The sequence below is a fragment of the Mastigoproctus giganteus genome, chromosome 6, assembly GCF_048544385.1.
Source record: "Mastigoproctus giganteus isolate SK-2022 chromosome 6, ASM4854438v1, whole genome shotgun sequence".
Classification (NCBI taxonomy): Eukaryota; Metazoa; Arthropoda; class Arachnida; order Uropygi; family Thelyphonidae; genus Mastigoproctus; species Mastigoproctus giganteus.
Genome location: NC_143580.1, coordinates 220,632,915 through 220,656,471, shown reverse-complemented (window position 1 = coordinate 220,656,471; position 23,557 = coordinate 220,632,915). Strand labels below are relative to the sequence as shown.

At 36.4% G+C, this 23,557-nt stretch overlaps 1 protein-coding gene across 1 annotated transcript in view; it reads left to right on the top strand.

The window, feature by feature from the left end:
• Window positions 1–23,557, top strand: part of LOC150085005 (BCL11 transcription factor A-like) — a 185,213-nt gene that overhangs the window by 142,652 nt on the left and 19,004 nt on the right. The window contains exon 2 of the mRNA XM_090376732.1: window positions 5,087–5,560. Coding sequence (XP_090232858.1) covers window positions 5,087–5,560 — 474 coding nt within the window. The remainder of the gene's footprint in view (window positions 1–5,086; window positions 5,561–23,557) is intronic.

The window sequence follows — 23,557 nt, the reverse complement described above, 5'->3', positions numbered from 1 at the left end:
GACGATTTATTGTAATTACCGTTTATAACGTTTTCATAAACATCTGTTGAATAAACAGATAAAAATTGATCGGAAAACGAGCGCAATTGGTCAGATTAAAGCGCGCGCAAATATGTCGTTTTGTGTTGAGATTGTCACTTTCAACAATTACATAGTCGTGTCACAGTTGATTGTTACGAAACAATTTAATACAACGGAGTCTGCTCCTTTCTAAAGGGAGTTCATTGGATATTAATTTTGCCCGTCATTCACAGCATGTTCGCTGAAGGAGGAAGCTAATATTTGGTGTCACATTTTAACAAAATTCCTCAGCCGAGGATTGACACACGGTTGACATAGAGCTATTAAGGATAACAGCGCTCTTAGACAGTATTAAGTAACAACGGACGAAAACTGATACCTTTAAACACGTCAGCGCTAAATTAGAAATTTAAATGAGAGGAACAGTCGATGGAAGGTGGTGGTTGGGGTGACACGGGCAAAACGGGAGAGAGAGAGATAGAGAGAGAGAGAGGGAGGGGGGGAGAACGAACGATTCGCCATTTCTGTGCACCCGTTTGTTGATAAACTCAAATTTCAGCGATCATTAGTGCTGATCAACTCACTTGGCTTGCTGCGAAAGAGAGAAGTGGCGAACAAGAGGGGGTAGATACAAGAGGGGGTGGTGAGCTAACGGAGGGAGGACGACTTAGAGGCAGCGACTGTAAATTAGCGCGCGATCTTGCTCGAATCTTGTATGGCCGTAAGCGGTGATTATACAACGCTAGTGCGGTCTCGATTTCACCTTGTTCGCAGACGTTAAGAGACTTCGCCCGCTCCGAGAGCGATTGAAAATGAATGAATCGAGTGGCGATAAAAATATCCCACAATTTAACAGTGACCTTTATTTCGGTTTTTTTTTTTTTTTTTATGATAGTGTAATGAATAATTTGGGTGGCTATTAACTCCATCTTTGGGACTGTGACAGAATTAATTGGAGCTATTAGCAGTTTTGTGTTGGTTATCGAAATCGGTTTCAATGGAAATTTGTGTGAGGGAAAGGAATTTTCCCTTGAATCGCAGGTCACCAACTCATCAAGGGGTTATAAAAAGAAAAATCAATTAGAAGGCGTTTTGCTCAATCAATATGAAATCCTAATATCAGTAGGTCATCCTTCTATTCTTTTAATAGGAACCAATATCTCGTGTTCAATTGGTAGGATCGCCGTCCTCCCCTCACTAGGTGGAAAAGACCTCAGTTCTAGTCCCGTTGATGGCGGGAAGAATTTTTATGGGCCTTTTTGACAACGTGGCCAAGTTAGTCGGTTTCAGGCGAGGGTGAAATGGTTTTTCACCTCAGATTTTTTGTTCAGCAAAGAGAAAATCGAACACAATATGGCCTTAATCGCTTATGCTTCTAACACCCAACTTGAACATTAAGAGCATGATTGTTAGAGGTTAAGAAGGTTTAGCTCTGCCTAAAACAAAGCCGAGTTTTCTCTCTTTCTCCACCTATCCCTTTATTGACTGTCTCTCTCTATTAACTGTATTCGTCATTTTTCACACTCTCTCAAACATACAGACACTTTTTCATTTTTTTCTGTGTTTGTCTGTCTTTCTTCTTCTTCTCTTTCTCGCTCTCCGTCTGTTTCCCATTTTTCTTTCACTCTTTCTTTATGTATCTACCTATTTACTATTAATTTAAAAAACATTAAGTTTGCAAATAATGAAAGTTCGTTTTTGTCAATGAAATAATTGTTGTAAAATGTTAATCTATATTAAGACATTATTGAAATGTTACAGCGCCGCTTATCATTAGTATTAATCTAATTTATAATCTGTAATTTAATATATAATATTACCGATAATCTAATCAGTAATTTAATTTATAATATAATCTAATCTAGTATAATCTATAATCTAATGCATACTCTATAATCTGTAATCTAATATTTATGCTATAATCTATAATCTAATCTATACTCTATAATCTCTAATCTAATCTATATTCTATAATCTATAATCTAATCTGTACTATATAATCTATCATTAGTATTAAAATTACTTTTGCTAAAGTTCATCAAATACCGTTTATTTTAATTATATAAATATTAGTGCTATTTAAATGAGCACTTTCATACTCTGTAATCAAATCTATATCTTATCTAATAATATACTCTATAATCTAATCTATACCATAATCTGATCTGTACTCTATAATCTAATCTGTGATCTATAATCTATCATTAGATTAAATGTTGCTAAAGTTCAAGTACTGTTTTTTTTTTATTATATGAGATGTTAGTGTTATTTAGCTGAGCACTTCTATACTCTGTAATCAAATTTAATCTATAACTTAATGTATACTCTATAGTCTAATCTATAACCTAATGTGTACTGTATAATATAATCTATAACCTAATGCATACTCTATAATCTAATCTATACGCTAAAATCTATAATCTAATCGATACTCTATGATCTTTAATCTAATCTATATTCTATGATCTGTAATCTAATCTATACTCTGTAATCTGTAATCTAATCTGTACTCTATAATCTATAAAGTAATATTAAAAATTAATTTTGCTAAAGTTCATCAAATACTGTTTTTTTTCAATTATATGAGATATTAGTGCTATTTAGCTGAGCGCTTTCATACTCTGTAATCAAATCTATATCATAATCTAATAGTATACTATAATCTAATCTATAGCCTAATCTGAACTGTATGATGTAATCTAATCTATAAGATCTATAATCTATCATTAGATTAAATGTTGCTAAAGTTCAAGTACTGTTTTTTATTTAATTATATGAGATATTAGTGCTATTTAGCTGAGCACTTTCATTCTGTATAATTTAATCTATACTCCATAATCTAATCTATATAATCTATCAATAGTATTAAAAGTTACTGTCGCTAAAGTTCCTTAAATACTGTTTTTTAATAATATGAGATATTAGTGCTATTTAGCTGAGCACTTGCATACTCTGTAATGAAATCTGTTATATAACCTAATGTATACTCTATAATCTAATCTATACATTATAATCTATAATGTAATTTATACATTATAATCTATAATCTAATCTATACCCTATAATCTGTACTCTATAATCTATATAATATATCATTAGTATTAAAAACTACTTTAGCTAAAGTTCATTAAATACTGGTTTTTTTAATTATATGAGAAATTAATGCTATTTAGCTGAGCACTTTCATACTCTCTAATCAAATCTATATAATCTATCATTAGTATTAAAAATTACTGTTTCTAAAGTTCAAGTACTGTTTTTTTTTAATTATATGAGATATTAGTGCTATTTAGCTGAGCACATTCATACTCTATAATCTAATATATACTCTATAATCTATAATCTAATCTGTACTGTATATAATTGTAATCTAATCTATACTCTATATAATGTATGATTAGTATTAAAAATTACTGTTGCTAAAGTTCAAGTACGGTTTTTTTTAATTATATGAGATATTAGTGCTATTTAGCTGAGCACATTCATACTCTATAATCTATGATATACTCTATAATCTAATCTATTATCTAATCTGTACTCTATAATCTAATATATACTCTATAATCTAATCTATTATCTATAATCTAATATATACTCTATAATCTATAATCTAATCTGTACTGTATATAACTATAATCTAATATATACTCTATAATCTATAATATAATCTGTACTGTATATAATCTATAATCTAATCTATACTCTATATAATGTATGATTAGTATTAAAAATTACTGTTGCTAAAGTTCAAGTACTGTTTTTTTTAATTATATGAGATATTATATGAGATATTTGTGCTATTTAGCTGAGCACATTCATACACTATAATCTATGATATACTCTATAATCTATTGTATACTCTACTGTATTATTTACTGTATAATCTGATTTATTATCTAATCTATACTCTATAATCTATTGTATACTCTACTGTATTATTTACTGTATAATCTGATTTATTATCTAATCTGTACTCTATAATCTAATATATACTCTATAATCTATTATCTAATCTGTACTCTATAATCTAATATATACTCTATAATCTATAATCTAATCTGTACTGTATATAATCTAATCTATACTCTATATAATCTATGATTAGTATTAAAAATTACTGTTGCTAAAATTCAGGTACTGTTTTTTTTAATTATATGAGATATTAGTGCAATTTAGCTGAGCACATTCATATTTTATAATCTAATCTATAATCTATGATATTATATTCATACTCTGTAATCTAATCTATAATCTATGAGTATATGTCTACTCTATAATCTATTATTTACTCTATACTCTGTAATCTGATCTATTATCTAATCTGTACTCTATAATCTAATATATACTCTCTAATCTATAATCTAATCTGTACTGTATATAACTTATAATCTAATCTATACTCTATATAATGTACGATTAGTATTAATAGATAATCTAATCTATTATCTACTGTATACTCTACAATCTGATCTATTATCTAATCTATAATCTAATATATACTCTATATAATCTGTAATGTAATCTAATTTATAATCTAATATATACTCTATATAATCTGTAATGTAATCTATACTTTATATAATCTATAATCTAATCTATACTCTATGTAATCTATAATCTAATCTATACTTTTTATAATCTATAATCTAATCTATACTTTATATAATCTATAATCTAATCTATACTCTATGTAATCTATAATCTAATCTATACTTTTTATAATCTATAATCTAATCTATACTTTATATAATCTATAATCTAATCTATACTCTATGTAATCTATAATCTAATCTATACTTTTTGTAATCTATAATCTAATCTATACTTTTTATAATCTATAATCTAATCTATAATTTATATAATCTAATCTATACTTTATGTAATCTATACTCTAATCTATACTTTATATAATCTATAATCTAATCTGTACTCTATATAATATATGATTAGTATTAAAAATTACTGTTGCTAAAGATCAAGTACTGTTTTTTCAATTATATGAGATTGAATAATTAGTGGCAATCAGCTGAGCACTTTCACATTGTTTGTTGTTTTTCTCTTTCAGCTGAAGCAGAACTATTTCAAGATATCTTGACGTGTGGCGTCTGTCAAAAGTCTTTCGCCCTGTCCGACATCGTCAAATTTATCCAGCACAAAGTTCACAGTTGCAACAAAGAGAACTACGTCTTCTTCGACGATGGTGGCGATTACGACAGCGACCTGGAAAACGACAATGGCACGCAAATCGTTAACGCCAAGAGACCGAGTATATCCGCACCCATTGCTCGGAAGGGAAATCCATGTTTGCCATCTGCGAGGAGTGACAAGGAAAAAGCGAGTCTCAGGCCTCCCAGGTCACTGGCAGTGTTGGAAAAGGGTACGAAACAAGAAGAACACGAAGAACTACATCCTGTAACACAAACACCCCTTTCCAGGCTAGATGCGCTCCCGTTGGACAAAAAGAGGAAAGAGGAAAACGTGAACAATTGCTTGAGGATGAAGAAGATGGTGGATGTGGAGACAAACACTATCATTACAGGTAAGAGAACTTCCCACGTCCAAATGTCCAATTCAGTCCTCTTTGGTGCGCGTGATCTACCAAATATTCTCCAAATTTAATTCGAGGTATTAAGTAAATCCAAACTAAAACCAAGTGATTGTCCCATGGATCTCCAAATTAAAATGGAAGAATGGCAACGGTTTAAATAATCTACAATTCCATCTGCATATGAAGATTAAATCTTACTTAATGTTAGTTATCGGTTTAAAATTAGTTCATTAGAAATTAATAATTAACTTTGGAGATTAGTTAATGCAATGTATTAGTTAACCAAAGTAATCTCAGAATTAGTTGGATTAATTAATCTTCACACGAAATTAAGGGGGAAAATGAGCGAAGAGTCCACTGATATTGAAATTTTGAATCCATTTTTCACAAAACAGAAGTTCCGATTCCATCCTTCCCACAAGTCCTCAAAATGGATTGCTGGCTGCGTTTCTGGATTCATTCTGAGTTTGGTAACTCTTCAATTAAATGGATATTTGAGATTATTCGACTCATTCTTCTTCACTCATTTTTTGATCTTCACTTATTTTTTACTATTCGTGAGTCAACTACAAATTGAACTTTTATTTCCAGCGCTTTATTATTTTAAAAATTATTGATAACTTCGTTATTCTGTCTTTTGGATGAACATGTTTGGAAAAGAAGTTCCGGAACATATTTTTTGGTCTCCCTTTCTCTCTATCCTTTTTTCTGTCTGTCTCACATAATAAAACAATAAACCTGCAGCCTTGTAAACTAGTGCAGGATGGAAGTGACTGCATGAAGATTCCAGCGTCAGGGCTTGAACCCAGTCTACTCAAAATGTGTGTGCTATTGCATTCTCGCTCCTGACCATATTGCCCATCATTTTCGCTGTCTTTTCTTCTTATATTCTTCTCAATTATTTTTCTCCCTATCTTCCTTTCCCAGTCCCTCTCTTTCTCTCTCTGTCGTCCAATTCTCCTTTGTTTTTTCCTTTCTCCCTTTCTCTGTCTGCCTGGCTCTCTCTCTCTCTCTCTCTCTTCCTACCTGTTCTCTGTTCTCTCATTCTCTCTGTCCTTTTCTTTGTCTATATCTCTCTATCTCTGTATTTTCTCTCTCTCTCTCTCTCTCTCTGTCTTTCTCTCTCTCTCTCTCTCTCTCTCCTCCTTCTACTCCTCTATTCCTCTATCTTCTCGATTCTTTCTCTCCTTTCCAGTCTCTTTCTTTCTTTGTCTCCCAATTCTCCTTTCTTCCCAGTCTCTCTCTATCTCTCTCTCACCCACAGTGAATGTTATTTTCTCCATCTGTCTCTCTCTCTCTCATACTGTCCATTATTTCTCCATCTGTCTCTCTTTCATTTGTCCATTAGTTTCTCCATCGCTCTGTCGTATTTCAGTTATTTTCTTTATCAGTCTCTCTTTCTTTTTCTATCTCTTTCTCTATGTCTCTCTCTTTATCCTCCTCCTCCTTTATTCGTCCTACTCCTCCTCTTTCTCTCTATCCTCCTTCTCCTTTTCTATTCATCTATCTTCTCGATTCTTTCTCTCATTTCCAGTCTATCCCTTTATTTGTCTCCCAATTCTCCTTTCTTCCCTCTCTCTCTCTCTCTCTCTCTCTCTCCTCTCTCTCTCTCTCTCTCTCTCCCCCACATTGCCCGTTATTTTCTCTGTCTGTCTCTCTCTTATACTGTCCATTATTTCTCTGTCTGTCTCTCTTTCTTTCTCTATATGTCTCTTTCTCTTTCTGTCTCTTTCTCTGTCTATCTCTCTTTATCCTCCTTTATTCCTCCTCTCTCTCTGTCTATTCTCCTTCTCCGCTCTCTCTCTCTCTTTCTCTATCCTCCTCCTCTATTCCTCTATCTTCTCGATTCTTTCTCTCTTTTCCAGTCTCTCCCTTTATTTGTCTTCCAATTCTCCTTTCTTCTCTCTGTCTATCTCTCTCTCTCTCTCTCTCTCTCTCTCTCATCCACATTGCCCATTATTTTCTCTATCTATTTCTCTCAAACTATCCATTACTTTCTCTATCTCTCTTTCGTATTTCAGTTATTTTCTCTCTGTCTCTCTTTCTCTCAAACTGTCTGTCCATTACTTTCTCTCTCTCTCTCTCTCTCTCTCTTTTTATCTCCTCCTCCTCTCTCTCTGTCCCTCTCTCTTTCTTTCTTTCTTTCTCTCTCTCTCTCTCTCTTTATCTCCTCCTCCTCTCTCTGTCTCTCTTTCTTTCTTTCTCTCTCTCTCTCCCTCTCTCTCTCTTTATCTCTTCATCTCTTCTCTCTCTCTCTTTATCTCCTCTCTCTCTCTCTCTCTATCTCTCTCTCTCTCTCTCTCTCTCTCTCTCTCTCTCTCTCTCTACTCGTCTATTGAACATTCCAATTTTTTCTTCCAAAACGTTCAATTAATCAATCCCAAAAAATATCACCAAAATACTTCGAACTGCCATTTAATTAAACATGGAATTTTTCTTTTTCTCTCTGTCTTTCTCTCTCTGTCTCTCATTGGCTGCTGTCTTCTCCCACCGGTCCAAATCTACCACACAGCAACAACAACAACAACAACAAAAAGGAGAAACAACTGGATTGTTTTAAAAGGCAAAAATACCCCCTGAAATTGTTTGTTATTCGTCTTCCGATTATGTTTTTTTTTTTTTTTCCTTCTTCTTTCTCTCCCCCTCGGTCTGTTTGTAAAGAGCATTAAATATCTGTGGACGACTCGTTCGGGGAGATGTATAACTTTGTTAGAATGTGTCTCACTTTAAAAGATTAAAGAAATATTCACGAGGGGGTTATAGAGGAGAAAGGAGAATTATGTCGCTGTCTCGCAATGGGACCGCTCGCCGCAAATATGAGGCTTACGAAGAGTCGTTCCGGAGCGCCATTAAATAACGGGAGAATCGCGGGATATTTAGAAGTGCCCTCAATAGCGTCTGGACAAAGTTTGTGTATCTTTTGTGTCAAGACGGGCAGTCTTGTTTTAAGTTAATGTAAGCCCGCGTTATGAGCGCATTCCTGGGGCCCCGTAATTGTGCCGGATGATTCGCGACAAGACGAAGATTCAACGCTCAGCGCATGCGCACTCGAAGTCCAACCTGCGGATGTTTTCGGGAGAATAATAGGAGCGAAGTCTGCCTATTATTCACTCGAGATTTCCAGGTGGAATCTTTTATTTCGCTCTTTTTTATTGCGGTCTGCGTTAAACGACCAAAGGAAAAAATAAAAGGGAAAAAGGAAGGAAATGATAAAATTTACTAGACAGGGTGTAATTTGTAGTAGCCAGTGGCGAATGGGCGCCCCCCCCCCGAATGATTAAAACGGACTCTCGGTGGGCTACTTAACATTATCGATCAAACAAATGCGTGTCAATGGAGATGGAAACGGTTCTCTGATTTAATCCTCGAATTAACCGGTTCCGCCTCGCACTAAAATGCACCATCCCCAGCCAGGAGGAAGCGGGTTTTTGCTATTAGTTTCATAATGTTTAATTTATTTTTAATGGTCCAAGTATGAAGTTCCAGAAGAACGTTGTTGGTCTGTCAAGATCGCCCTCGTTTCCTTCCTCTGCATTCTTCATTCTTTTGCCTTCATGTCTATTTCTACCTGACTGTGTTACTGGATCTTTCCATCGTTGTTTGTCTCCCTTCCTCTATCTCTCCTTTTATTTCCTTATCCCCATCTCCTTGCCTTCTCTCACTCTTTTGCCTGATGCCTTCGTTCGTTCGTTTATGAGGACCATTTACTTTCTCCTTCTCTCTCTCATCCGAAAAAGGTAGGAAACAGACAGTCTACATCCTTCTCTCCTCTCACTCTGTTTCTTTATCCACATTCTGTTTTCTCTCTCCCTCACTTTTTTTCTTTCTCTTTCGTTCCCACGCTCTCACTTTCTTCGGAAATCTCATTTATATCTCACTTTCTGTCTTCTATCTCTTTCTACCCCTCTTTATCTGTCTGTCTGTTTGGTCTCTCTCTCTCTCTCTCTCTCTCTCTCTCCTCTCTCTCTCTCTCTCTCTCTCTTTACTTGTCTCACCTGCCCTTTGCATCTCTCTTTATCTTTTTCTGTTTGTTGGTGTCTCTTTTTATGTTTCTTTTTCTCTCCCTCTCTCTTTTACAGTCTATCTCTCTATGTTTTTGCACTCTTCGTTCTCTCTGTTTTTCTTTTCATTTTGTTCTTTCTCTCTATTTTTTTCTTTCCTTCTTTTCTTTCTCTCATTCTTCAATTTCTTTGGATCTCTTCCTGGCGTCTCCCGTAGCCAGGTGGGAGGAGCAGCAGTGCGTAGCACAACGCTTCTTGATTAGACCGGGGTTCGAGCCCGTCACCACCAAATACGGAGGATGCGGAAAGGTCAAGGGAATGACCACCGCATATTCCCGGAGCAATATGGCCTTAGTTGCTAATGCTCCTAAAAAAACCAAACAACCAACCAATCTCTTCCTGTTCCATTCACGTTCTTTCTCTCACTTTCTGTCTTCTATCTCCTTCTCATCTCCTTCACTCGATTCAGATGATCTAGAGGTATTTGAGACACATCGACGAGCGAGACTCAAATATCTTAACATTTGAGTCCCGGAAAGTTCATTGCTATCTTTGCATGTTTCTTTGAATTATTCTTTCTGTCCATTAAACGCATCAAATTTTAAATTGTAACTTAAATTAAATTTTCTTACACCAATCTTAAGTTGGTTTACTAGAGCGAGTGTATTTCTTCTGTTTTCTTCTCTGGACATCTGATTCTCCGTTAATTGTTTCTATCTCCATCTGTCGCCCTTCTCTCACTCAGTTGCTTTCCATCATCATCTTTTTCTTGTTATAGTTTGTCAGTGAGCTGCCTCTCGTTTTCTGTTTCCGCTCTCTCTTTTCTTCTTCTGGGCTCTTTCATTATAGTTCTTGTAGTTGTTTACTCTTTTTCTCCTTGCATCTCCTTGTTTTTCTATCTCCGTCTGTCTCCTTCTCTCCCTCTCCTTTCTCCTCCTCTTTATTTTCTCTCCTCTTTCTTCTCTCTCTTTTCATCTCCAGTAATGGACTCTTTCCGTTATATTTCGTGTATTTTTTCGTTATATTCGCTCTGTGTGTCTCTCTTTCTCTTTCCCCTTACATCTCCGTTTTTTCTATCTCATTCTGTCTTCTCTCTTTCTCTCATCTCGCTCTCTCTTACTGGACTCTCCTTTCATCACTCTCATTTCCTTCACTAGACACTCTCATGTTTCTTGTACTTGTTTACTCTCTTTCCTCTTACGTCTCGTTGTTTTTCTATTTTCCTTTGTCCCCCTCTTTCTCTCTCTCCTCTCTCCTCCCTTTCCTCCTCTGTTTTTCTGTCTCTTTCATCTCCTTTACTGTCTTCTCTGTCTTTCTGTATATGTTCTCTACGTTTGGCTCTTCTCTCTCTTCTTTCTCCTCCTCTTCCTTTTTTTCTCCTCTTTCTCCTCACTCTTTCTCTCCTCTGTTTTCCTCTCCTTTACTGGAATCTTTCGTTATAGTGCTTGTATTTGTTCTCTCTCTCTCTCTCCCTCTCTCTCTTTCCCCTTACATCTGTTTTTCTATCTCCTTCTGCCTTCTTTCTCTCATCTCTCTCTTCTCATCTCCTTAACTGGACTCTCATTATGTTTTTGTACTTGCTTACTCTCTTTCCACTTACATCTCTGTTTTTCTATCTCCGTTTGTCTCCTTCTCTTTCTCTTTGCTCTGTCTTTTTCTGTCTCTTCTCTGTCTTTCGGTATTTCTCTCTTTCTCCCTCTCTATCTGTTCTCTCTTTCTCCCTCTCTATCTGTTCTCTCTTTTCGTCCCTTCTCTCTCTCTTCTGTCTCTTTTCATCTCCTTTGGTGGACACTTTCGTTATGATCTTGTATTTTCTGTCTCTCTTCATCTCTCTCTTTCTCTCTCTCTCTCTCTTTCCCCTTACATCTATTTGTTTTTCTATCTCGTTTGTCTCCTCTTTATCTCTCTTCTTACTCTCCTCCCTTTACTCTCCTGTCTTTTCTTCTTGTGTCTTCTCTCTCTCTTCTGTTTTCCCCTTACATCTCTGTTTTTCTATTTCATTCTCTCTCTCTCAGTATATTTCTATCGTCTCTCTGTCTTCGGTATTTTTTATCTTTCCTTCTCTATGTGTTCTCCCTTTTTGTCTCTTCTCTCTCACCCTCCTGTCTCTTTTTATCTCTTTTGGTGGACTCTTTCGTTATGTTTCTTTTATTTTCTTTCTCTCTCTGTCTCAGACTATCCGCGTATTCGTATCTATTCCTGCAATGTAGAGGAGCATCCCAGCCACACAATGATCAGTGTTTTTGAAGTGATGAGCTGTTCCCTTCTGATATGTGGAGGGGGGGGGGAAGAAAAGCGTTTTCTCTTCTTAAAACGAACCGAGTCCGTTTTAAGATAAGAAAAGACGGTAAATAATGAAGAGCGGGTATCGATCTACCTGTTCCACGTCGCGATGGGATATGTTCGGCTGTCATTAAGGGCTGCTTATGGAAGGGGCGTAATCAATAATCATTTTCTCATATGATGCGTGCCCGGATAAAAAGAAATTGAAGCACCCATAAAAGTACTCCAATTCCCGTAAGGACACACATCATCGCAGATTCCCACGCCAATAAAACCACCCTTTATGCCGGGTAATGCGCGCGCTGCCCTAAATATTCGCGCTAAGCCTTTTTCCTCCCATTAACAACGACAACACAATCATTAATAGGTTTACAGTTGCGTTCATGGCGCTAATAAACACCATTTTTGTCCTCTCTGCACGACAAACAAAATAAACGCGTTGCTTTTTTGCCGCGAGATTTTTCTCAACAATTCTCAGGGTAATTGCGAAACTCGAAGCATGCCGATCTTCCGGACTCGTTAGCGATGACTCACGACAACGTATTTGTCGAAATTGTGGTACGACGTTCTGGAGGTGTATTCCAACCCCTTCTTCAGGTGAAGAGGATGAAATGGATAATGGCTACCTGCTGATTTTTGAATCCGAAAATCGGTACATGAAAGGAAACGTGTTTATGATGGTAATTGCAGAATATTCGACCCCTGTTGGGGTGGTGAAAGTTATTTGTAAAGTGGGAGGAAAAGAAAACGGAAATTTGTCTGAAAATGGAAAGAGAAATCGGTGAAAGTAAAAGTGAGAAAACAATTAATAGGAAAGAGTAGGCCACTAGCAACTAGTGACGTAATTCGTGCATAGAGAGAGAGAGAGAGGGAGCGAGAAATAGCAAAATGGAAAGAGACAGATCAATGGGGGAGAGAGAAAGAAAGAAACAAACAAAAAGGAGAGAAAAAGAGAAAAATGTAAAGAAACCAGATCGAAAAGACAGAGAGAAAGACAAAACATAATTAGAAAAATGGACGAGAGACAGAGAGAGAGAAATTTTTAAAAATGGATAGAGAGAGAAATGAAAAGAGAGAAAAAGAAAAAATTAGAGAAATGGAAAGAAAAGAAAGAACAAAGCAAAGAGAGAAAAAGACATGAAGGAGATTGAAAAAATCGACGACGTATTAGAAAACTGGAAAGTCAGATCAAAAGATAGACAGAGAGAACGAAAGAAACAAAATTAGGAAAATGGACAGAGAGAGAGAGAAACAGAAAAGTAAATAAAAAGAAAGAAAGAGAGAAAGACAGATCGGAGAGAGAGACAGACACACAGACAAAAAATTACAAAAATGGACAGAGAAAAACAGAACAGTGGAAAGAAAGAAATTCAAGACAGAGAAAGAAACAAAGGAAAATGCAGAAAGAGAGGAAGAGAAATTTAGAAAAATAAAGAGAGAAAAAAAACGAAGAAAGAAAGATCGAAGAGAGAGACAGAAAGGGAAAAAATGAGAAAGAAAGAGATTGGAGAGTGACAGAATGCGTGTGGAACAGAAGGGGAAAGTATGTGAAATGTGCAGAAGTGGAAAGAGAGAGATAAAATGCAAAAGGAGAACAAAAATAAAGAAAAAGTAACAAAACATTATAGAAAGGAGAGGCAGATTGTAGAGGGAGATAAAAGATAAAGAGGAAACCAGAGAGAAACAGAAGAGATTTCTTAAGAGATGAAAAAATACATGGGTAGAAAGAGGGACAGAGATAGTGATGGACAGAAAAGAGAAGAAAGATGCGAGAGAAAGAAGAGAAGTGGAAAGAGACGAGTGAGATAGAGTAGATAAACAGAAGGGTAGGTAGATGGAGAGAGATGCAGAAGAGCAGAGATGGAGAGAGATGCAGAAGAGCAGAGATGGAGGGAGATGCAGAACAGCAGAGATGGAGAGAAAGAGAAAAGTGATAGAAAGGAGGAACAGAGAGAAGAGCGGAAGGAGTGATACGCAATGAGAAGGTGGGTATGTGAGAGAAAGATCGAGAGAATAAAAGTGTACAAAATTCGGGAGGGAAGGAAAGGAAGAAATGTGGATTTTGGAGAAAGATGGAGTGGTGCAATCAGCGTGGTTAGATGTTGTTTGTGTTGCGAAAGGATGCACGCATAATTCGCACACCAGAGGTCGCACCTAAGGCACCCATTACTGCCACCATCCATTAGCCTTCGAGTTCAGTTTACTTCTTTGCCAGACAACAAACTATTAATATCGGGAGTCTTTACTTTGCGAGACAGAGGGGCTGCCGTGATTAAAACTAGCAGGGAGGACCCGGGCGGCGCTGACTGATGTATGGCCCAACTTAAAGTAAAACTATGGCCCTAAATCGATGCGCCTGATTTTTACTATCCGCCAACAGCTCAACCAATAATGACGCCTGCAAATTCCTGAATACTCGGTGGCGGCCATTTGTACAGCGTTGCGTCCACCATTATTGATGTCCCCACCCATGTCAGCAAAACGAAGAAGGCAAGGGGGCCGGCACCGAGTCACAAGTAGTCCCCGTTTCCTCGCTAATATTTATGCGTCCCATTAAAGTGTGAAGAGACCACCGATGCCTCCCCCCTCCCCAACTCTGTTTTATGCGCGCCTTCGCCTAACGGCGAGTGTGTAACCAAATTAGATTCTGTAAATTTTACGAAGGAAAATTAAAGGTGACACGATTATTATTAGCCTGCCAGGGGGGGCAGGGGGCGCAAGGGGAAAGACGCCTGCCGGAGCTAAACGCTGTTGGAATTGCTTCAGTCAAACGCGTAACAGATGAGAAATGAATGGAGAGAAAAATGCCCTTTCTGCATATTCCCTCATCGAGGGGGGCTACGAAAAGGGGCAACAAAAAAAACGGGCGTTTTAAATGGCCAAACTTTCCAAATTGTCACTTTTCAGACATGTGAGAATAGTAATAAAGATGGTCTTCTTATTCGTACACATGAAAATAATGGATTGCAATCATTGTTGCAGCTGTGTTTGCTATTTTCGTACGGGGGAAGAGTGAAAGGGGAAAAATGGTAAGAACAAGAGACGTTTCCCATCTTTCTTCTCTTCTGTCTGTCTCTCTGTCCGTCTCACTATCTCTCTCCTTCTTTCTATCCCATCTATTTCTTCATCTCTTAAGAAATATTTTCTGTTTCTCCTGATTTCTTCATCTCTTAAGAAATATCTTCTGTTTCTCCTGATTTCTTCTTTATCTCCATCTTCAATCTGTCTCTCTTTCTGTTTATATAATGTTTCTTCCTTTCTCTCTATCTCTGTTCTCCTTTTGCATTTTATCTTTCTTTCCACTTTCACATATTTCTTGTTTTCCTTTCTTCCAATCGCTCTCTTTCTCTCTGTATTTCTTCACATGACCCTTCATGTCTGCTCTCTTTTTCTCTCTCTCTTCCCACTTCAATCTATCGCTTTTTTCCGTTTTTCTAATTTCCTGTTTCTCTCTATTTCTGTTCTCTTTCCGCATTTTCATCTCTCTCTTTTCAGCTTTCTTTATGAATTTTCATCTCTCTCTCTCTCTCTCTCCTTTCTTTCCATCTATGTATACGTTTCTGTATCTCTTTCTTCCAATCTCAATCTCTGTCTCTCGTCTCTTTTTTCTCTCTCCTATCCCTTCAATTATGTTCTCTGTCTCTCTTTAACATACTTTTCCTCTCTGATGCCGACACATTCTCTCCAATTTCTTTCTCTCTCCTTTTTTCTAAATTTCTTTCTTTCTATTTCTCTCTTCGATCTTATTTCTAAATTTCTTTCTTTATATTTCTCTCTTCGATCTTCTTTCTTTCTATTTCTCTCCGATTTTTTTTCTTATTGTTCTCTCTTAGATTTGTATTCTCTTTGATTTTTCTTTCTTTCTATTTCTCTCTTCGATTTTCGTTTCTTTCTAGTTCCCTCTCTGTTGCCGACACATTCCAATTTCTTTCTCTCCTTTTTTATAATTTTATTTCTTTCTATTTCTCTCTTCGATCTTCTTTCTTTCTATTTCTCTCTTTGATCTTCTTTCTTTCTATTTCTCTCTTCGATTTTTTCTTTCTAGTTCTTTCTTAGATTTTTATTCTCTTTGATTTTTCTTTCTTTCTAGTTCTCTCTTCGATTTTTATTCTCTTTGATTTTTCTTTCTTTCTAGTTCTCTCTTCGATTTTTCTTTCTTTCTTTCTATTTCTCTTTTCGATCTCTTCCTTTATTTCAATTTATCTGTTTTTCTAATTTTCCATTTATCTGTATTTCTGTGTTTTTCTAATTTTCTGTTTCTCTCTTTCACCATTTTTCTAATTGTGTTTCTCTCTTTCACCATTTTTCTAATTGTGTTTCTCTCACTCTCTCATCGATCTCAGTTTCTTTCCCTCCACTCTTCTGTTTTTTCCTCTCTGTCCATTTTTCTAATATTTTTATTTGTCCATCTCTCTTTCCCTCTGTCCATTTTATAACAAATTGCCATCATTGTGAGATCCAGTTGAGGCAATTTATGTATGAAAAGAGGTGATTACAAGTTTTTTTCCTCTTCATTTTTTTCTCTTCATTCTTTTTTTATAGAGACGCCCGAACAATATATTTTATCGTAGTTACCAACTCCCTCTCACCCTTGTCCACACTTCCTTAGAGCCCTAAGCACGTTTCCTAATTGTAAATGAGCATCCATCATCAGCAACATCTGCCACTTCAACACTCCCATAGTGGATACAGATTGTGAATAGGACGCTCCAGCAATGGACAAACCTGTTGGCCAACCTCACAACAACCTTCACACGTAAGGGGTTACAAGGACAGGCCTTCCTTCCCCCCCCAATCCTTTTTTTCAAAGAATTCTAAAACCGGAAGCTAAAGTTGTTTTTTTTTTCAAAACCAGGAAAGTGTCTGAGATAATTATCTCCTTAATAACTAACGTTATGTATGTAGTCCGTTATAAAAGTGGTTTCTTTTAAACAAATACAGCAAAATTTAATTTGCATAAAATTTAATTTTATATTATGAAAATTATGAAAATAAATTTGAAATTAAAAATCAATTGTTTTTTCTAATGCTGAAAATTCCTAACTAACCACTTTTTGAAGTCCTTTCTTTACTGAAAGGGAATTAAAAATCCGGAGAACCCGGAGTAATACCTCCGGAGCTAGCTCAATTTTCGATTTATTGGATTCACAGTAAATCGAAAAATAAATAAATAAACTTTAAACAATCCCAAATGAAATTTAATATCGTAGAGTATACGAGGGATGTTTGAAAAGTTAGTGGTCTGAAGTTTGAGGAGTCTGCTAAGGTGTTATGCCTCAATGCGTTCAATCCAGTTGTGAAGAAAATTTTCTCCTCTTCGGCATCCAAGATGTATCCACTGCAGCAATGACATCACTGTCGTTGGGAAAATGGATGTTAGCTAGGGAGTTTTTCATGCAGTGCAGTCAGCAATGACAGACTTGTGAGCAGGTTCGTTGTCCTGTTAGAACCAAACTCCTTTGTTGAGTTTCCTTCGGTGTTTGACTCTAATGTGTTCTTGCAAAACACCTTAAAGGGGTCTACGTAATATTCCCCTGTGAGAATCTTACCTTTCTGAAGATAATCCATCACCAACCCAGAAAACCAATGTCATCACCTTACCAGCAGAAGGAATCGACTTGAAAGGGGAGAAGATCTGTGTTTCCAATGGTTACAGTATTCTTTATTCTCTGGATGAATGTGATGGACCCACGTCCCATCCATGGCATCATCTGCTTGAAAACGATGCAAATGTTCACTTTGGTTTTTGATCTGCTTCAACAACTTTGGGACCCATCATGCTGACGCCTTTTTCACAGCGAGAACCTCTGTTATTAGGTGGTAAAGACGTTCAGATAAGAAGCCAAGACGCTTGCAATGTATCGACTCTCACACATCGATCACCTATGGTCCAATAACAATGGGTTAGGCACCACCAAAAACAACTTCTGGCGTTCTCTACTGTAACCACAGGGTCATGAGCAGAAACCCTGCCTTGAAAAACCCATGTGAATCATAGATGCACCTAAGGATATTCCTGTGGAATCTGCAACTTCATATTAAAATTTTCCGAGGACATCTCTTGGTTCACTTTCATCCAGCTGATTGCTGTCAGTTGAGTCCTATCCGTTGTTGTTGTTTTTGTAGAAGATAGAAAGAAGATAGGAGCATCAGCAATTAAGGCCACGTTGCTCCATGCATATTGTCTGTTAATTGCGTGTGTTCTGTGGTCGATTTCTGGATGAAAAATCCCTAGTTTCCAGGAGAAAAAACAATGCTACTCTCACAGAGACCGACTAACTCGGCCACATTATGAAAAAGACCTATAAAAATTACTCCCATCATCGACGGGATTCGAACTCAGGTCTTTTCCACCCGATGTGAGGAGGACGCTGATCCTACTAACTATACTACCCACGAGGGGGTCCTGTGGACTGCTTAGGACGCCCCCGTGGGTGTCCTACAAATCGCTGATATGGCATCCGATGATTAAATATATTTGAAATCCCATGAACAAATTGTCCCGGCCCACTATCCTCTGCTATTGCCTACATACTTTAAAACCTGTTACCACTTTGCACCATTAGCACCGTTCACTAATTTAGTAGGCGTGACCAAATAGTTTTAGTAGTCAAGTAGATATTCTAGATGTTTCAATTACCAGACACCAGCTAGTTTATTTGAAAATTATTTTCTGGCCTTAATTTATCTAAAATTGGTTTGTGCTTGTTTCAGAAGTATGATGGTTTTAGAACGAACCGAGGACGGGGAACAACTTTCTCATTGCCGCAAAAAAAAAAAAAAAAAAAAAAGTCAATTGATCCAACAAAATTTAAATTTAGAAACGGATGTATATGAATATAAATAAATTTTATAAATTCATTTATATATTTTTTTAAAGTGCTGCGTCGTTGTAGGAACCATTTCTAAGATTACAAATATTCAACAGTTGTATCATTTCTTCACGATAAGCTTGGATAAATTGCACTCAAGGAAATTTAGAAGTGTTTTGTCATTTGTAATGCCCCCGGCGTGGTAGTGTTCGGATTATATACGACACTCGGCCAGAACGCTTTGCTACAGACGACAATCCAGTCGGCTTAATAGTCGAACCAATTTTGCCTCGGTAATATAACACCTTGTCAGGATAAATAGCTTAGCCTATTTAAAGAAAACTGCGAGCCCCGAAAATAGTATACAATACGGTGTTTGTGTCAAGTATAGAGAAACAGAAGAAGCGAACGAAGGGCGAAATAAAAGGGTGTGAATCTCCAGCGACTTTCTCCAGGCAAAGTTGCGTTCGAAACAAATTACTAGATGAGATCAAATTATCACTTAAGGTGTATCGTCGTATTTCACCCTAACAATCCCAGCCGCCTACTCCGAAGAATTAGGACTTCTTGAAAGACCCAACTTATTCCTTTACTAATTACTCCCCCCTAACGGCGAGTGCGAAAAGTTTCTAATTAAGAGAACGTAATAGTGGACGCCCTGGTCGACAAAGACCCTCTTGTGAGTTGTGCAACTTGCATCTAATGAAAGACTCACTTTAATACAATTAACAGTGAGCGTTTCAACTCACGCGATCTCCCTCACCTTACCTCTCTCTCTCTCCATCTCCCCCCCCCCTCAGCACCCCCTTCTTAAGGCAAAGAACTAGTTCAGACTAAGAGGATTATTCTGATGTCCTCCTATCTCGAGTTTTCATATTATCAGCTACAGGGGATGGAGCACCAAAGTTTGTTAAGGGAATTCTCTATTTGCGTTCAAGCTGCTAGCAGACCGATTATATTCTAACATCATTACTACAAGTTGGATCCTGTTTATTGCTTGCATGTAATTGCCCCATTCTTTTTGTTCATCCCCCTCTTGTTTAGGTTTGGTAAGGAAAACACGTCATGGACTTCGACACCCTGCTTACTTGAGCTAACAAAATTTGCACGAGGCCTTCGTTATTTACTGTTAATTAAGTCGGATTAGGATCCGAGAAGAAATCTTTTTATTTGTTTTTTTCTTCTTCTTTAGGATGGAGTTGTTATACGTGATCGTCTGCCTACAGAATGAGATGGGACGCAGAGGGATGAGTAGTGGAGTTAAAACGTGGACTGGATTGCTATTACCAAGTGTCATTGTGTACCAAATATGATCGCCGTGTTTTATTTTAATGAAGCTCAGCATAACTTGTCTTAGAGACGACCAACCGAACTTTTCTATCAATATTAGAGTGCGCGTCTTTACACAATGGACTTTGAAATGAGTGTAAGGGATCACGTACCCACCCCACTCCCGCCCAGGTGCAGCTACGAAGAGTTTGTTATTACCGCAATAGGATTAAACAGAAACTTGTTTAAAAGAGATTCAAAGTTCAAGCTTCGCAAGGCTTTTCTCAAACTTAAGAAGTTATTTTCTTAATTTATTTCTTAGAAGTAATCTTGTTCGAAGCCATTTTGAAGTGTTAGCATTTCCATATATTCATTAGATTGCTTTCTGGTAGGCTAGACTAGAGAAGGAACTTTTAAATCATATTTATTCAGAAAATTCCCATATCCGTTCGTCCGTCCGCATGTAACAACTCCAATCTCAGTGGACGGATTTGAGTCATTCAAAGTTTAATTGAAATCAAACCAAAATAACGCCCAGGTGCACCCCCAAAGAATTTGTTATTACCGCAATAGGATTAAACAGAAACTTGTTTAAAAGGGATTCAAAGTTAAAGGCTTTTCTCAAACTTAAGACAAGGCTTTTCTCAAACTTAAATTCTTTTCTTAATTTATTTCTTAAAAGTTATCTTGTTCTAAGCCTTTTTTAAGTGCTAGCATTTTCACATATTCATTAAAATGCTTTCTTGGTACACTAGGCTAGCGAAAGAACGATTTAAGTATATTTATTCAGAAAATTCCCATATCCGTTCGTCCGTCCACATGTAACAACTCCAATCTCAGTGAACGGATTTCAGTCATTCAAAGCTTAATTCAAATCAGATCAAAATCCTACCCAAGTGCACCCCGAAGAATTTGTTATTACCGCAATAGGATTAAACAGAAACTTGTTTAAACGAGAAAACTTAAGAAGTTCTTTCCTTAATTTATTTCTTAAAATTGATCTGGTTCTAAGCTTTTTTTAAGGGCTAGCGTGTCTATATATTCTTTAGAATGTTCTCTTCTTGGTACACTAGACTAGCGAAAGAATTTTTAAATCATATTTATTCTGCACATTCCCATACCCGTTCGTCCGTCCGCATGTAACACCTCCAATCTCACTGACCAATCAAACAAAAATTAGCAATTTTCTTTTCTATAAAAGTAATTAGTGCTTGGACGCGAGTTTCTTATTACCGTAATAAGATTAAACAGAAACTTGTTTAAAAGAGATTCAAACTTCAAGCGTGACAAGGCTTTTCTCAAACTTAAGTTCTTTCCTTAATTTATTTCTTAAAAGTGATCTTGTTCTAAGCCATTTTTAAGTGTTAGCATTTGTATATATTCTTCAGAATGCTTTCTTGGTACGCTAGACTACAAATAATTTTTTAAATAATTTATTCAGCGAATTTCCATATCCGTTCATCCGTCCGCATGTAACAACTCCAATCTCAGTGACCAAAATCGGCAATTTTTTTAAATTCTTAATTCTCCATCAGCTGGTGGATTTTGATGTTTAATCTGAGAGATACATTTCTAAAAACTGTTCTAATATATAAATGAAAGTCCAGAAGGATGGTATCCGCCATCTTTAGCTTTACTTTTTAATTTACCAGGGGAAGAATATCTTCTGATAACATTTATTTCTCTTCAGATAAATATTCTTAGACAGTTTCGTTTATTATAAAACATTGGAAATAAAGCGACATCTGTTCAAGATGGAAGTCAAATAAATCCACATTTAAGAGATTTGTGTCCCACAGAACCATATTAAAGTGAGCATAAGAACACCAAAAGACAGTTTCCTTGCGTCGTTTACAATTTTATTTTTTTTAATGTGGCAATAGCTTTTAGAAAATGAAATATACAACGCATGCACGATTTCGCGCGTCCCCTTGCAACCAATAGAAAGCATTAACTTGTTCATTTCAAACAAGAAGCAGCGCGAGCTATCTTCGAGATATCAAACGAAATCTAGATTGCAGACGACAATCTTTTCTTCTTCTGCTTTTTTTCCAGATATCAAAAGAAATCAAGATTGCAGACGACAATAGCTGGAACAGGGAAGTTAGATAACAAAACAGGGCATGCGCACCATTTCACATTTTTTTTTTTTAATTGGGGAGAATAGTAATAAAAAACAATTTAAAGTTAGAAAAAAAATGGAGAACTCAGTTCGCTCGAGGTTCCCCATAACTTTTGGTATTTAAGTGTATGTAATGTTTCATATTTATATTAAAATAAAATAGACCCGCACTTTTGTTGTGCTGGTTTTTTAGCAAACGTTCTTCTTTCCTTTTTAATATATGGATATGCAAATGAATCAGAAAAGATGCCATACGATCGTGTACGTTGCAGACGAACTCACTTAAAGCAAAGAAGGGGAAAAAAATAATAAATAAATAAAAAAATATCTCATCAATTTAAATTCTCGCCAATCTCTTTTATTGATAACTCCTCGCCTTCGTAGCCTCGTTCCCAAACAGAAAGTTATTTATTTTTGCAGACGACACAGATGCCAGTACAGCTAGTGATCCATATCGTACAAAGACATTATTAAAAAGCAATTTTTTTCTGTGTCAACCATCTTGCATAATCAGATCGTTTCGGATGTAAGTGTATTCAATATCGGGCAGGGGGACAGGGGTACGAAAAAGAGAGTGAGGGACATATTTATGCACATAGAAAACATCCCCCGCACTTGTTCCATTGTACTTCTGGCATCCATAACCCTCTCCTATAGGGTCACAATTTGCATACGCGCTCCTCCCCCCCCCATCCCTTTCATTTATTATTGAAAAGTTTGCATGCGTTGCAAACTTTCTAGGAGTATCGTCTGCTAGGATTTGTCGGCGTTTTTCCAAAATGAAGAAATATTGACGCCTCTTGGAGTAAATCCCTAGCAGTTCACTAAAATCTAGATATCTGGCTCCACTCTAACGGGTCCTCCTCTCTCTCTCTTTCTATCTATCTATCTCTCTTAGTCGCATGGAAAATCTTTACCAATACGCGTTCTCTCTTTTCGTCTGCTTTAAAATCTTTTGAGTTTATCTCCTCAAATATTTCATTGCTATCTGGCATGTTAGAATTTATGCTTATATTCATTTATTCATTCCCCGCTATTTTTTTCTCTCTTTTAAATTGTCATCTCGAGACAGTGTCTTTTTGTCCTTCAAGATGTCCCTTTTGATATCGTATTTTTTTTACGCCCCTTTTATTTGCAGACCTCCGGTTTTTTTTTTTCTTCCAAACGACACAGATGCTGCTATAAAAAAGTATTTTTCTATTTTTAAGGGATTTTTAAACATCAGATTTTATATATATTCACATGTGGGTGGGTGGAAGAAGAAGTAATGTTCATGTATGGGATAGTTTTCCATCTGAATTTTCTTTTTCTTTCTTTCTTTCTTGGATTATCTTTTAAATTTATTCTTTGGGGTTTTATTTTTGCACATATTCTCTCTTTGACATTGTCTCCAAAAACTAAAGTATTCTTTCTGATTCAACAAATCCCGGGGACAATTTTTATTTCCTTTAAATCGAGACCTCAACAATTTATGAATTTGTTTCTAAAATTGATAAAATCC